The sequence below is a fragment of the Falco rusticolus genome, chromosome Z (genome assembly GCF_015220075.1).
Source record: "Falco rusticolus isolate bFalRus1 chromosome Z, bFalRus1.pri, whole genome shotgun sequence".
NCBI classification, from domain to species: domain Eukaryota; kingdom Metazoa; phylum Chordata; class Aves; order Falconiformes; family Falconidae; genus Falco; species Falco rusticolus.
Genome location: NC_051210.1, coordinates 29,672,978 through 29,688,928, shown reverse-complemented (window position 1 = coordinate 29,688,928; position 15,951 = coordinate 29,672,978). Strand labels below are relative to the sequence as shown.

The 15,951-nt window shown below is 46.5% G+C and overlaps 1 protein-coding gene across 5 annotated transcripts in view; it reads left to right on the top strand.

Moving 5' to 3' along the window:
• The first annotated feature begins 1,080 nt into the window (after window positions 1–1,080).
• Window positions 1,081–15,951, top strand: part of GNE (glucosamine (UDP-N-acetyl)-2-epimerase/N-acetylmannosamine kinase) — a 34,537-nt gene continuing 19,666 nt past the window's right edge. The window contains exon 1 of one of the 5 annotated variants that reach the window (XM_037373263.1): window positions 1,081–1,211. In XM_037373263.1, coding sequence (XP_037229160.1) covers window positions 1,161–1,211 — 51 coding nt within the window. In that variant the 5' untranslated portion in view covers window positions 1,081–1,160. Of the gene's footprint in view, window positions 1,212–10,404; window positions 10,624–11,362; window positions 11,503–11,719; window positions 11,789–15,951 lie in introns of those variants that run through there. The other 4 variants (XM_037373258.1, XM_037373262.1, XM_037373259.1 and 1 more) reach the window with 4 other exon arrangements.

Genomic DNA, 15,951 nt, shown 5'->3' with positions numbered 1-15,951 from the left:
AAAATATCTCAGCTATAGTCACGGTGGCTATTCTTGAATTGTGTATAGGTATAAATCTGGTCACAGAGGAAGAGCCAGTCAGTAAAATTTAAGGGTGCGGCACATTGACTTGGTTACTGGGGTGCTTCTGCTATAAATGTACATTATGCTGAATGCATGTGTTTCAGGAAAAACAAGCAGGAAAGGAGAGAATGGCTGGACACAAGTGATCTCTCTGCAAGCACTAAGGCCCACATACTGGGTATCAAAAGACAGTTACGAAGAACTGCAAGTACCCCAAGATGACAAGTCAGGGATCACAAAGGTGCCTATGGCAGCTGAGGGTCCTGTGTGAGAAGGGCGACTGCAGGGCTCCCTTGGGACAGGGCAAACCTGCAGGTCCTGGGACCTGAAAGCGGTCAGAGGAACAGCTACAAAGAAGCCACAGGAAGACACAGACTCGAAATGGCGTATATGAAGGGAAGAAGCTGGAATCAGACTTCTGAAGTTTTGGCAGCTACTGTCTTCCCAGACGTGCGCCCGGCAGGCTCCCTCGTTTGATGCAGGTGCCGTACGTGCTTCCCAAGCTCCTTGCCTTGAGGCAGCTAGTGGTTCATGTCCTGAAAGGATCTGGGCAGCCTCGGCAACGTTCAAACCGCAAGGTGTCATCGGTGCGAGCTGGTGGTACACAGAGTGTAGGCTCGGCAGCAGCGAGGCCGCCTGTACCTCCTGTACCTCCGCGCTGCTGTGCGTGCAGCGGTACCCAGCAGGGAAATGGCTCCCCGAGGCCCAAACGCCCGAGGAGGCCATGCCGCCCAGCACACGGGCACCGCGGGTACGGACCCCCGTTTCCCACGTTGCCCCCCCGGGGTACCGGCGTGGCCTTTGCAAATGCCGTGCTAAAGCCGTGTCCCCCGCACGCCTGACGACCCCGCCGGGCTCGGCGCGGGCTCATCCCGAGCAGCCGGTAGGCCCGGCAGCGGCGCCCCTCGACCCGCGGCGCCCTCCACGGCCGAGCGCGGCCCCCACACGGCGGCGGGAGGAGGCGGCGCTTGCGGCGTGGGGCGGGCCCGGCGTGGCCCCGGCCCCGGGTGCCGCTCCCGCGGCTGCCCGGCGGCTGCGGCGTGTCAGCGGCAGAACCGCCCGGACAGCGGCGGGGCGCCGGGCACCCGCCGCCCGCCATGGGGACCAACGCGCCGCCGCGCCGGGAGCCGCCTCTCCGCGGCCCCCACGTAAGTCAGCGGCACGGCTGGCCGCCGGGGCGGGCCCCGTGGGGGGAGGGCCCGGCGGTGCGGGCGGGGGACCGCCTGCGGGGCTGCCATTCGTCAGCGGCCGTGCCCCGGCGGGCGGCGAGCGGGGGCGGCGGCAGCGGCCGGGCGGCCCGCGCCTTCCCGGGGGAGGCAGCGTCCTGCCGGCGGCCCCGGGGCAGCGCTGCGGGGGGCGCTGAGCCGGCACCCGGGCGGGCGGCGGACCCCGGTCGGCGCGGGGGCGGCGGCAGGTGCCGCCTCCGGGGCCGGTGCGGGACCTGTCCGTGCCTCCGCTCCTCCGCCTGACGTGCCGGCTTGCGGCCGCGCCGGTGACGCGCTGGGCGTGCAGAAGTTCTGCGGGGAACGGTGCTCGGGGGTCGCTCCTTTGTATCCGCGCTCCCGGGTTCCTCGCTGTTCAGTCCGTAGCAAACTGCGGGGTGCTGGTGACCTTCCCGAAGCTAGCACTCTGTGCCTCGTCACTGTCACTTCCTTGTCCGTTATTTGGGAGACGAGAGATAAGGTTTGGACTGGCCAGTGTTGGGGTACTACCTAGAAGGTGGTGGCAGGGGTTTAGGATTATTATTCAGTTTCATTTTGCTGATGTACCCGTGGCAATGAGGAACGGATCCACCATCCCACGTGCTGTACAGGCACGGCGGGGAGAAAGGCATGGCCCCTCAGATGGTTCACATCCAAGCAGGGTATGTGCAGGCGTTGGGAGAAGAGACGTGAATGCAGGCCGGGTAATAAGGGGCTTGAGCTCTGTGGGGTAATTTTTTAGGTAGGTTTTGTCAGAAGGCATTCAGCTAACAAGTGAAGTGAATGCAACATTGAAGGAAAGGCAGAGAAGAGGCATACAGCCGGGAGAAGGACAGCAGGTCCAGAAAGGTTTGAAAGAGAACAGAGAGAGGACCGATGAGCCAGCCAATGCGCCTGGGGGTGGTCCTGATTCCTTGCCCCTTGGCAAGCACACTCCCACTGCAAGAAGTCCTTCTGCTGGTGCTGTTGCCCCAGGCTGTTTGCTTTGCCACCTGTAGAGCAGGTTTTGTGGCTGCCTTTCAGGTGTTTCAAGCTACCAGGGGATATGGCTCTCTGCATGCGGAAGGGGTGCAGAAAAGGCATCAGAGGTGATGTCTGCCAAAATACAAAACAAGATACATGTTCCTATTAGGCAAAGAAGGCCTGTCACATTCGAATCTGAATGTCTTACCATGTCAGCTGGAAACACCTCTTCCTTTGAAATATTTCTTTGCATATCCTCCCTCTTGCCTCCCAACCAGCTTTGAATTCGGATTTGGCTCCAGGTGTGGAGGTGAGAGTAGTATCATCACCTTATATGTTCTCCAGTAAAGACATCCATCTAGAACTCAGGTTTAGGCTTTAAAGAAATACATTTCACCAAGCACTTGAAAACTGCTTGTTGTCCTGATTTTTAAGTAAGAAATTAATCAATAACATTTTTTGCCCTCCTGTAGCACTGTTTCCTTCTGGTGCTTTAAGATCAAATGTGACACCACTGTGTCAGTACATCAGATGCTAAAAAGTAAACCAGCTTAGGGACAGAAGTGAAAATTAACAAAGCTCCCCATTCACATTAAGGAAACCAAGGGTGCTCATGAAAACTATAGAACATTTGCATATCCTCCGAGGTTTTACATTAGAATGTTTGTAAGGAAAAACTAAAGGGACTTTTTGACTTGGGACCGCTCTTCTACCAGAAGTTTTCTCACCTCTGCTGCATTGCTTCTTTTGCTTATAATACTTGACAAGTCTACCAGCAGCTTGGAGAACTTTAGCTAGTAAGAAGGTTGGCAGCTCACACTAGGGGAAATAATGAAGGAAAAGAGATTCCCCTCAGCACTGTGCTACTCAAGGAAAGGGGATTTTTATGGGTTGTGTAAAAAAGAGACTAGGGCAGAGTCAAGGATCCCTGTTATTTTTTCCATAAAACAGCATGATTTCATGTGGTAGAAGCCAGTCATAGTGATGTTCCCACTAAGTACTTAGTTTTGAAAATACAAAATGTCCTTTCGAAAATCATGTTCTTTTTCTTCCAATTCTATTATAAGATACTGAGATGGAACATAGAACTTTGTATGGGAAAATACAGGTGTGAGAGCATGATACACAATGTCAGTCTTTCATAACTGCCTTTCAGAGACACATGAGGAGGTTGCAGAAAGTACAGGAAAAGACGGAGAACCTCTCACAACATGGAGTCTCGCTAGCCAAATGGCAGGGACATTCAGGCTGAATTTCTAATATATACTGCCTTAGCAGCCAGGCCAGTCAGAAACTGTTCTGTAACCACATGATTCTGAGTAGCCTCCTACGTCCTTGGGATAATGGATGGTGTATGGTCTTCCCAGAGGGACTCTGCATAGCCTATGGACATGTGTGCTGAAGTCAGAACATCTATCAGGAGAGTTGCCCTTCCTGCAAAATCAGGAAATATTTTAGCAGTTGCTTTTATTTCTTTGTAATTCTGGACCATCTTTCATTAAAACTTCTAGTACTAAATCAAACCTTTAATAAAAGAACATGAATAGCAACTCCAGCTGAGAGAATTAGACTACCCTGAAGGTTAAGTCAAAATAACACCCGGCCCAGATGCTTTTCATGTGACTTTTTTTTCCAGATAAGTACCAAAAAGAAGGAAGGAAAGAAGTAAATGGCCATTTAACATGTGGTTGTTGGGTTTTTTTTTTTCTTTCCTAAATGTCAGTACATCAGATGCTAAAAAGTAAACCAGCTTAGGGACAGAAGTGAAAATTAACAAAGCTCCCCATTCACATTAAGGAAACCAAGGGTGCTCATGAAAACTACAGAACATTTGCATATCCTCCGAGGTTTTACATTAGAATGTTTGTAAGGAAAAACTAAACTAAATGTCATCCTGAACTCCAAACATTTGCTTTTCATCATTTACAAGGTCATGCCTGCCTGTCCAAGTAAAGCACATTTACAAAAGCTTTGTTAGTTGAAGGCTTTGTATCCACTCTTTAGAGATAGTACCTCTTAAAATTGTATGCTTGTTTCTACATTTCCTTGCCTTTTGCTTTATGTTTGGAAAAACAAAACTGTCTCTGGAGGTTACTGGTAATGAAAATAAGGGCTACAGATACTCCAAACAAAAAATCAGGACATTTTATTCTTGACCCAGAATTAAAACCCAAGACATACTTCTGTGTGATGCCTGATACAGAAAAAAAATACTTTTGACAGACATTTGAGCTTTCCATTACAATCCTGCAAGCTTCTTCAAATAAAAAATCTGAAATTGTTTCAGGAAATTATAATAGCCATGTAATAGTTTAGGATTTAACATTGCTTTAAAAGTCATATGCTTAAACAAGACATTTGAATAACTCATATATACCCTTAGTGAACAGTTACAGCTACACTTCTTTGCCCATTTTATATTGTCTCTCAAAATTTCCTCATCTCTTTAAAACTGCAAACTGACTATATGCTTTGTACTGTAACCATCTTTACAATCACATTGTCTTCTTTCAGGTTTTTTCTTAGTGCAGTTAATAGCCAAGTAAAAGTCAACAAGCTACACACAAAACATATCCTTTTAATATGGAAACAAAATGGAAATACATGGTTACTATTATCATTCTTTAGTCCTAACAATACATCTCTGCTTAACAGATATATCTTTTTTAATTATGTAGTAGAATTAGTACCCCTTAAAATTAGAAATTAGGAATTACCAGCAGAGACATAATAGTTCAAATATTTTTCAGCCACAGCCACATTGAAAACACAGCTGCATGCAAGTAGGATGCCAAAGATCCTCAGAAAGGTTGAGAAAAATGTAAAAAAGAGATACTAGTTGGACAAGAAAAGCAAACGGGAACCTCTAGACTTGTTCACTACACAGAAGTTACATAGTAAAAGAGGCCAGAGTTTGCTGTAGTATTCCTCCTTAGTGCTAGCTATTTACCTTTCTTTTCAACACTGTATGCCAATTTTAAGTGGAAAAATTGGGCAGTTTTACCACTAGATGATCATTTCTGGCTCCTCCCCTTCTTTTCTCCGAGCGTCTAGCCTGCTGGACTTCCTGCTTTGAGACAGCACAACTCTTGCACCTTTATTAGAGCTCACAAGCCTCCACAGACCCACATACACAGATGTTTCTCACTGAACAGACAACGCAGTCCACCCTTTGTCCCTTTGCACCCACTGAAAGCAAGATTGGAGTGAGGGCAGAGGGCTGCATGGTGCAGGGCAGAACACAAAATTAGAACTGTAGCACTACTGGAACATGGTAATTTTAGTATCTTCCGTCTTTAAAATTGTGATAATACAGTAGGAAAGAAGCAGAAACAACATAGGTTTAGCTCCTACTGAAAGCTGCATAAAGAATTAAGCTTAGTCTTGCAAACTTGCCTTTTGAATTTGTTACTGTGATAAAAGCCCAAAGTGATCAGAACTTGCTTCCTGGTCATTTGCATCCAGGTAACTTGGCTGTTTCTTCTGCATGATTTCCTCAACCAAGTATGCATAACAAATAATTCTCCCACCTGTAGCTGAGGTGGAGACGGGGATCTGGTATTTGGCAAACTTATCCACTGCTTTACCTAGCGATGACCCCCTCCAATCAAATTGACTCTTGCTGGCTTTTGTCCAAATACTCTGAGTATGTACAGCAGCTCTATTCATTCCTGTTTGAACGTACCTCAAGTTGTTCTAAGCAAACCATGTTGTATACTGATCAGGGGTTCAAATGCCCAGCACAAGCATCAGCACAGTAAGAGGAAGAATTCCACCCCAAGAATCAATCCCAGCCTAGGCTGCCATCATTGTTCAAGACCAACTGGTTTCAAACCAGCTTGGGTATGGTGAACCGTATCATATTCCCCAGTGGATGTTTGATGTGTGTCAACAATAAGCAATTGCAATCAACTGAACAAGGAGCTTCAGAAACAACAGACAAACCATAACCTTAAAAGCTTTTAATCCAAGTAAATTTCGAAGGACACTTTGAAGGACTAAGCAGATCACACAAGCAGAGTGAATCACATAATGATGGCAAGAAGTGGGTCAGTTCCACTATTTTATTTTCAGAGTGGGAAAGAAAAGTTTTGTGGGGTTGGCGTTTTTTTCAGCTGAAATTAAGATTGTTGTTGGAGATTGAATGAACTGAAAAAAATCCTTTTGAGGTTGCCAGCACTCTTTCCAGTGCTTTGCATGGGGTTTCAGGTGGGTCCTATCTCACCTCCCTGCCCCTGACCAAGGAATCCCCGAGAATGGAGGCTGCTTTTCATACCATGCCTCTATCACATCCTACAACTCTTGCTAGAAATGACTCAAATTTTATAGGATATAGGGAAATGGTCTTGTATTGCAATATACCAGACATCAGCATGTGCTACCTTTCCAGTGAGAAAGAAGAGGCTGTTAATCTGTTGTAGAACATTGGCAGCTCTAAAGAAAATCCTGTGATATTTTTTAGCTCATTCCTAGTTGTTTCAATGAGATTCACAACTCTGCTGGTTACCTGGGGCTTTACTGCACCTGATTTTAACATAGAATCATAGAATAATTTAGGCTGGAAACAATCCTTAAGATCATCAAGTCCAAATGTTACCCCAACACTGCCAAGTCCCCACTAAACTGCATCCCTAAGTGCTACGTCTACATGTCTTTTAAACACCTCCGGGGGCAGTGACACAACCACTTCCCTGAGCAGCCTGTTCCAGTGTTTGATAACACTTTAGATGAAGAAATTTTTCGTAATATCCAATCTAAACCTCCCCTGGTGCAACCTGAGGCCATCTCCTCCTGTCCTATTTCTTGCTGCTTGGGAAAAGAGACTGACACCACCTTGCCACAACCTCCTTTCAGGTAGTTGTAGAGAATGATAAGGTTTCCCCTCAGCCTCCTTATCTCCTGACTAAACAATCCCAGTTCCCTCCAGTGCTCCTCATAAGACAGCTCCCTTCACCAGCTTTGTTGCTCTTCTTTGGGCACATATCCACCCCAAAACAAGGAACAAAATTTTCACGTGGTTTTGGATTTCCTCTCCCTTGGCCAGGAATTCTATGCCTAACAATCTTGCCTACATGCAGCTCCTCATTTTCTGTTAGCATAAGACACTCAGCAAAGATGTGAGATCTATGTTGTGGTGAGGAGAGCGTAAACCCCCAAATTTCCCTTTGCATAGCATTTATGTCACTGTTTTATACTCCACCTCTTCCCTTTCTCTGAAACATCACACACAAGCTGCAAGCCCTGAATGAAGTGACTGGGCTAGCTAACACACTGCTGTGGTGGCTTACAGTTACTATTATCTGCACAGCTCACCTGGTTGTTTTAACTGGGAAGAGCAAACAGGAAAATGCAGGAAGGTAGTAACTTGTTATGCTTTCTCTACTGTGTGTATCTGTTTATATTCTCCTTATATCATGTACTATGTGTTACTTGGTCTTTTCTTATAAGGGATATTCACAGTGGAGCCAGAATCTTCAAAAGTTACTGGTTTGGCTGTGTCAGAAGAACCTGCTCTACTGAAAGCACTGTGGCCCTAACCTTTAAAATTCAAGTTGCTTTCAAGTGTTTTAGGCTGAACAGTACAGAATTTACATGGACAGCTGCTTCTAGTTGCTTTTGAAAACCTTAGCCTAAGTTTTCACTTTCTTGCACTCAGCAACAGGTTTTGACACAAATAAAATGGGTGTAAATGAAGAGTTAAGAAGTAATTAAAGCTCTACCCCATGCAGATGTTGATTTTAAAAGACATATTAATTTGCTTTCAGGAGGGAAGAAGTAACACAGTGCTTAGCCCCAGTGCAGACAATCACAGTGCTATTGACTGACTGTCCACACTATCCATCTCCCGGACATAGTCACACACTGACAAATCCCTTGTCATACCACAGTATTGCAACTTTCACCTCCTTCAGCATGGGTTTCCAGTCTGATCTTCGAGCCAGCTGCAAACCAAACCAGATGATCTTGGTCCTTCTGTTCAAATCTTAAGAAACATGGCCACTCTAGAAAGAAGTTCCTAATCTCCAGCATTTCCCGACACTTTGTGTATTAATATCTGTTTAGTCCCTCAAAGGCTGTTACTATTTCTGCATAGCTTTTTGATGAGGAGAGGGCTAATGAATTAATGTGAACACTGAGACCCCCTACTCCTCTCGTGAGCCCCAGTACTGCCTCAGGGCTTGGCAAGGACAGGAGGCCATCTTCAGGATGTCGTTAAGAGATTTTGAACAGCAAAGCATAAGGCTGACTGGAGCTGGCAGGTTATGGGCTGAGGCTTCTGCTCCTATCTCATCTTTCTGGAGAGAATTTGTCTCTCCAGCAGGGCTCAGTTAGTTACACAAGATAAATTTTATCCTGTTTATGTAATATGTGAGTTCTTGGTGGGGAGAAATTGCCGAAAGGAGCATCAACTTTCCACCTTCTGCAGCAAGATGCTGAAACACCATTAGAACATTTCTGGAGAAAACACATGAAGAGATGCACTGATGCTGTTGTAAGAATAATTAACCCTCAGTGTAGTTGCTTCTAGCTTTATAAGTAGTAGTATAATTCATCATTTGTAAATGCATACACACTTTCATACACTCATGCTCAAATTTGATTCAGGCTCTTCCTCAGCATTTTGTTTCAGTGAAACCAGCTGTAGACGTACAGGTGAGTTTACCATAACCTGAAAGCATTTACAGGAAACAATACAAACTGACTTATAATGACATGTCCAGAATGCACATAGGTTTTTGAGCAATGTGCAATATGCATAAAGAAAATCTAGTGATGCAGAGAACAATGAAAACAACTTAAGTGGGACATAAATTGAACCTAAGCACCCCAAGGAAGTCTCTGGATGTAGAAGCCTGGGCCTCACTGGGGACTGCAAATGGCCCTGGCATTTTGTGGAGGGAGAACACAGCAGTGTGCAGAGTCCAGGTGGTTTCTGGTGTGTCTTGGAACAAGTTCTTAGCACAGCAGCCAGATGAGCCAGCAAGGGTAATGCAAACCTGGATCTGATACTCGCCAGAAAGGAAGATGTGGTCAGAGATGTGAAGACTGGCTGTTGCAGACCCTGAAATAGTGGGTCCCTTCCAGTTGCTATTACTACCTCTGGTCAGCATTTCAAGTTAAGGTCCCTGGTAATTTGAGAAGTCGTTGTGTATTCTCAAAACACTGAGGCTTTGAGGAGCTATGACTCACTGGATCACAGCTGTCAAGACTTTCTGAATGTCACCATAAGATATTCTCTCTCTCTTGGGAAACAGTTCAGAACTTTAAATTCCCCAGGGGAAAGTCTTAAAGCTTTTTTACTTTACTCTTTAAATTACAGTAATTCCTGTTTAAGATCTTTATTTTTTTAGTTGAAGACTTCAGTATTTGTTCCTCAAAACCTTTCGAAACAAATATTTGTAACTACTAGAAAAGTCAGCTTTTTCTCTCTAGTAAAGGACAGGAATACAACCATTCCTATTCCCTGCATCTATTTACTTTTAGGTATTTCAGACACAAGAGTCACTATTAAAGCTAGTTCTTCTGAGAAGTAGAGGGCAAAAGCAGGAGGGATTTGAGACAGCTCAGTTATGATACGGATGAACAAAGACACAATCTGGACTGAAAAACTGTGTCGGAGTGCAGATACCAAACAGCTGAATGTGGCAGAGGCTTGATCAGATGGATAGCCCTACCACATTCGATAGTCAGGTTTCAACCACACAAATATGACATCTATCAGAGGGAGAAAAATGGGTGAAGAATTCTCATTTTACTAGGATTGTGTAACACCAGATACCAAAACACTTTATTTAGGTGCTTCTGTAGCAAAATGTAGTGGACATAGGTTGCTATTCTTACACACAGTGCCTAGGGTATTGAACTAGGATCCAAGTCACAGTAATGTCACTAATAACAGACCACTTTGACCCCAAAACACAACCAGTCTGAGAAAACAAAACACATACAATCAACTGAAAGAGAGATGATCAGCAATAACTTGACAGCTGGTTTAACAGCTTTCTTGATTGCGTTGCATGCCACTGAAGTCAACAGGATGTAAGGACGTGCTGGCACTCTTGGCTGAACTAATACCAGAGTCATCGAACTCCGCAGCACACCCAGAAACTTCCTGAGCTACGGGCAGGGCTCTCGCCTGCAGAGGGCTGTGGTTCCTCGCAGCCTGCAACACAACGCCACCACCTCCTTCTCCCTCGCATCGCTGTGGGCTGCTCGCTTTGTCTGCCCTCACTTTGTGTCTCCCACGGGTAGCCTCACAGGTCGCCGTTTTCCGACAGCCCTCATTTTAAAAACTCTTAACGTGACGGTAATCCTCGCAGAGGCTGTGAGATCACTGAACAGCTCCAACTGCTTTGTCGCATGCTTCATCGGTTCGTTCCCTATATAAACCGAGGTAAGAGGCTGCCCTAACACAGGGCACGGTGCCCCGGGACGAGGCCTGCCGGCACAGGGCGCCGCAGCCACCGCCACGGGCCGCCCCGCGCTCGCCCCTTCGTCAGGCACATGCGGGGCCCGTCCGCACGGCGCCAGGCCGGCAGAGAGCCCGCGGCCAGCCCGCCGCTCCGCCGGGCCCCGCAGCCCCTGCCCCGGCCCTCCGCCGAGGCGGGGCGGGGCCTTCGTGCCGGCGCGGGCGTTGATGCCCCGGGCTCCGGCGCCACCGTGGCGGCCTCGGCGCGGAGCGAGGTGACCGCGGAGTGAGGCCCTGCCGGCCTGCGCGGGTATCTGGGCGCCCGGAGGGACCGGGACCGCTCAGGCCGCGCTGCCGGGTGGGGCGGGGCGGGGAGGGAGAGGCGTGCGGCGCCGGCTGGCGGCAAGGGGCGGGGAGGGGCGGGAGCTCCGCAGAGCGGCCGGTGGCCGCGCCGGGGCGCCATGGGGCGGGAAGCCGCGGGCCCGCCTGCCCCCCGCCTGCCCCCCGCCTGCCCCCCGCCTGCCCCACACCTGCCCCACGGCTGCCCCACACCTGCCCCACACCTGCCCCACGGCTGCCCCACGCCTGCCCCACACCTGCCCCACACCTGCCCCACGCCTGCCCCACGCCTGCCCCACACCTGCCCCACGCCTGCCGGCTGCGCCGTGCGGCGCGGCGCCGGGGCTGGCGGTGGGCGCGCATGCGCCTGGAGCGCGGCTGGCGGTGTGGGTGCGGGGCGCTGGGCCGGGCGGCGGGGCGGGCCGGGCCTGTGCCCATTGCGGGGCTGAGCGGCGCTGCCGAGGCGTGTGTGCGCGTCCGCGCCGGCGGGTGATGCAGGGCGCCGTAGTCCCGGCGAGCGGAGAGGTGCGCGGGAGCCTGCTGCGGGGCCGTGAGGCGGGCGGGCGGGGCTGTGGGTGTGTGCGTGCGGGCAGACGGGGAGGGCGGAGGGGCTGCCGCAGCGAGGCGGGTGCGGGAGCGCGGGGGAAGCGGCCCCGCCGGCGGGTGCGCGCGCCCCGGCTGTCACGCGGCCCGAGCGGTTTCGCGGGGGGGGGGGGGGGGGGGCGGGGTGTGCGGCGGGGGTGTCACTTGCAGGGGTGGCAGAAAGCGGGCACGGAAAGGCAGGACGTGCACCCGGGTGACAGGCGCATCGGTACGCTTGAGAGGCGCGCAGGGGGCGATCCCGCGTACGCACAAGCGAGGGGGGGTGGAGGTGGGGAGGGGGGGTTGATCCCCTTCGTGGCGGAGCGGTGGGAGGGGGTTTCTCGCCGTAGCGTGGCGTAATGTATGCGCAGGGCGATGGAAGAAGCAGATGTGTCGGGTGATACAACGCTTCTCCCACTGGCGCTGGTGCGCTCGAGGGGGTTGCTGAGGGACCTGGTTTTGTCAGTGGTCACCTGCACCGGGCTGCAGGAGCGCGCCCCAGCTGTGCGCGCTTCCACGGGCACGGAAGGGTGCCACCACATGAGCACACGTACTGCACATGGTGTGGGGAGAGTTTTGGGTAGTGTAACCTATATGTGTACCACACAGCGAAGAAACTGGGAAGGTCAAATGGCTCCACAAGCACACAGGCATGTGCAGAGACTGTAAAAAAGCAGTGTTCCAGGCTCTTTGATTTTGGAAATAATCTGTTTGGATAGAAAAGTGAATGCAGAATATACAAGTGGTATCATTTGTAAAACACTAATAAAGGGGCGGGCGTCACACGCACCTGAGACTGCTAACAGAGGTAGTATCTACTTGGTTGCTGCAGAATCTGGCCCAGAACCCCCAGCGTTAAAAAGTCCTTTAACCTCTAATAGTCTGAAAGCTTTAAGATGGGATATGGAAGAGCAGTAGACCAAAACAAGTAAGGATTAATTATTTCAGGTAGTCCTTCTTGGAGCACTGTTTTGTTTCTTCTCCTTTCTGCTGAAGATTATCTGTCCCAGCAAGGTGGAAGAGGCAGACCTTGGAACAGGAAGGTCCCAGACTAGACACAGCTGCATAGATCAAACTTGGTATACAAACACCTAGAAACTAAGAGGCAACTGTTAGTGATTAATTATTTGAAAGAATTTCAGTGAACAGTTCTGAAAAGAAATGTTTAGCCTGCAAAACCTGTTAATAAATTCTAAAATAGTAATGGTAACAAAATTATGTAACTAGGACATTTCAGCTTTACTGGGAGGAATGCGCTGTTAATGGTCGAAAGGACTTTGCCATTACTTGTTGACAGTGAGTGCTATCTGAAAATACGGAATTATTTTTGCATTTACAGGCGCAGCATAGGTTGGATTCAAGATAGAATGCTGTCTGGTTTTAAACTGTGATGAAGCAGTACATCACCCATTTCTTTGGAAATCATCATCCAACTTGACCTGAAAAACAATAAACTGGTTTAATTAGTGGTAGATTTCCCCATGTAGTTGGCACTTCTCAGTCCTTTTGGTAGGATAAATATTTTAGTTCTTCAGAAGAAACACGTTGAAACTGACAGCAACAGGAAAACTCTGTCTGCACTAAGGCCTGTGCGTGGCCTACTTGCAACTTCTGAAACTGCTGTGTTACAGAGTTTTGAGGCAGTACTAAAAATAATTGTGCTTTGGGGCTTACTGAAACCTACTGTTAACAGAAGTTGAAAGGCACATACAGCACAAATTGCTCTTGATTCTGGTCAGTTCATATACCTTTCAAGTATCTCCACATTTGCTTCTGAAGTTATTTCAGGAGACCATTACTGCAGCCAGTAGCATCTGTAATTAAATGAGATCTGTGTGGCCAGAAAGATGTATGGTCTAGTGGTTCAGTTCTGTGAACCATGAGATTTTTTTGTTGCTGTTGTTTGTTACAACTTACAGACTTATTATTTTAGGAGATTGTATTTTCCGAATTTGGATTGTAAGGTTCTAGAATTTTAGATGCTGCTTGAAGATCAAGAACAGAAACTGTTCTGGTGGTTAACAGCCCGTTTTGTATAAACGAAAAGATAACTGGTTTGTCAGAGGGGAAGTGATGGTTCTAGCTTAGGCAGGTAACTTGGAGTAAGTAGACTTCAGCTAAGCTCATTTTGTCTCTCTTACTATGCACTTTTACTTTGGCTTCTCAGTTTATGTTGTATAGAATATGTATACAGCAGTGGCTGACTTGGAAGAGTTTTGTAGAGGTTTGCTTCTAATTATACTAACGTTATTCATGCAGTTTCAAAGATAAGCATATAGGGATGTCAGAAGCAGCCTTCACGTCTTGAACGTGATTTTATTTGAATTAGTGGCTGCTTTTACATCTGTAATGACAGTATGTCCTGCTGAGAACAATCTCCAAAAAGAGGTTGTTTCAGAAATGAGAAAGCAGTGGTTGTGTTTGATCTGAGTCTAGCTAATGTGGTTTCAAGTTTCACTTTGTGATACAGGGCAACATGCTTTCCGATCTAACTTTATACAGCATTTAAAATGCTGCAAAGTACTGTATCTAAATTTTCAAATAAGGTACTGAATTTTTCTTACATAGATTTAAAATATTTCAAGCCTGCTGGACAAAGAGAATGGCAAGATTAAATTAAAACAGCCATCATATACACACATAACTGCAGATGTTTTCAGCACGAGGAAATAATTAATTTGTCTGAAGGATTATCATCTGACCCTTTGGAAGTTTAAAACGGTCATTAGTTATTTGAAGTAACGGTCAAATGTAAATTAAATTGAAGGGCCTCAGTGTAAACCAAATAATCTGTTACTTTATGGCTGAATCCATAGAACTCATCTTAATTTGTCAGGATAGTAATCAAATGCTGAAATTTCAGGCTGTATCTATTCTGCTGAAGTTGATTGGTGTAGCCATAGCTGCTTTACTTGAATAAATGAGAAGTGCCATTTCTAATGAGCTTCGTCATGGCAGCCGTCTTTACTTTTTGCCACTTCAATTTTATTCTGAAAGGTAGTATAAACTCTCTTAGGAATCATGGTTGTTAAGAGCTAAACTAGAAAAACCATCACTGCAAGTCAGTTTTGCAGTGCTGTAATGGATTGTAAGTGAAGACTAGAAATGTCGGTGACCTTTGACAACTTGGAATATGTTCCTGATCACTCTAACATTACTACTATACAAAAACATTGTTTTATTATGTGTGATAAAACCTAAACTAATCTGTGATACGAAAAGGGAAATCTTTGAAAAGTTGCTGAATTTTGTAAGTTTCGTAAGAGTGGGATGCCACAATAACCTTTCTTTTAAAAACTCACTGAAAAAAATTAAAGGCAATATAAAAGGAGCATGAAATTGGATATCAATGTTGTCATGATTGCATAGCAGCTGCTCAGAAAGAGCTTCGCTAGCTGTCAAAACCAGCAGAGATATTGATAGTGCTCCGAGTCAGAGATGAACAATCCTTCCGCATTAATCTGGAAAAAGTTTACTTGCCAATAAACTGGAGTGAAAATCTGACATAACATTAGATTTCATGCCAGAAAGATGATAATTCCTTAAAATACAGTTATTTTCAGAAGAACAGCAAAAAACTGATCAATACCTGGTCAGTTTGATAACCTCTAGTACCATCTTAGTAGTTTCTGTTTGGGGGGAGGGGAAATTTGGGTTGTTTTGGGGGAGTTACTGCTCTGTCGTTTTTTTAATAGGCTTTTCTTTTTCTCTAAAATGTTTTTTTTTTCCCAATTGCTAAATGAAAAAAATAACCCAGAATAAAAACATCAAGGCAAAATGATAAACAGAGGATAGGTAGACATTAAAAATTATTACATAGTTTAATCAGATACTAAATAAGTTGTAAGATTGGATTGGAGAAAACATCTTGTTACAGTAACTGTTGATGTTGCTTGTAAAAATACCGAGTTTCTGTCATCAGAACCCCCCCCTTTTTTTAATAGCCTTCAAAATGCCAGATCATCATCAGCCTTATTTGTCTACTAGTCTCCAAAAGTTGTCTAATGTAACCTAATATTGTATTATTGAATATCTTGATGTACTTTGGCCTGCAAAACAGTATGCAGAATTTAGAAGTCAATGTTTAACTCTCCTTCCTCACCAAAACGTGTTTAACGGACTTGTAAACTGACTCTGGCAAAAGCTTTCTCTTTTTGTTTACAGAGTCTCAGTGGATACATCTTGTAGCAGTTTGTTCCATTCTGTAGTTTTGGAATATGCGATTTAACTTTTTTTCTTTCATTTACTAAGGCATCACTAATTCTTCTAGAGACATTTCCATCTGAACAGGGAAAAGCAATTTCACTAACAGTTAAACCTCATAATACTTAAATATTGCTGATATAGAATTTTTATATATTATTTATATAAATAGAAGTATTAAAACTGAGT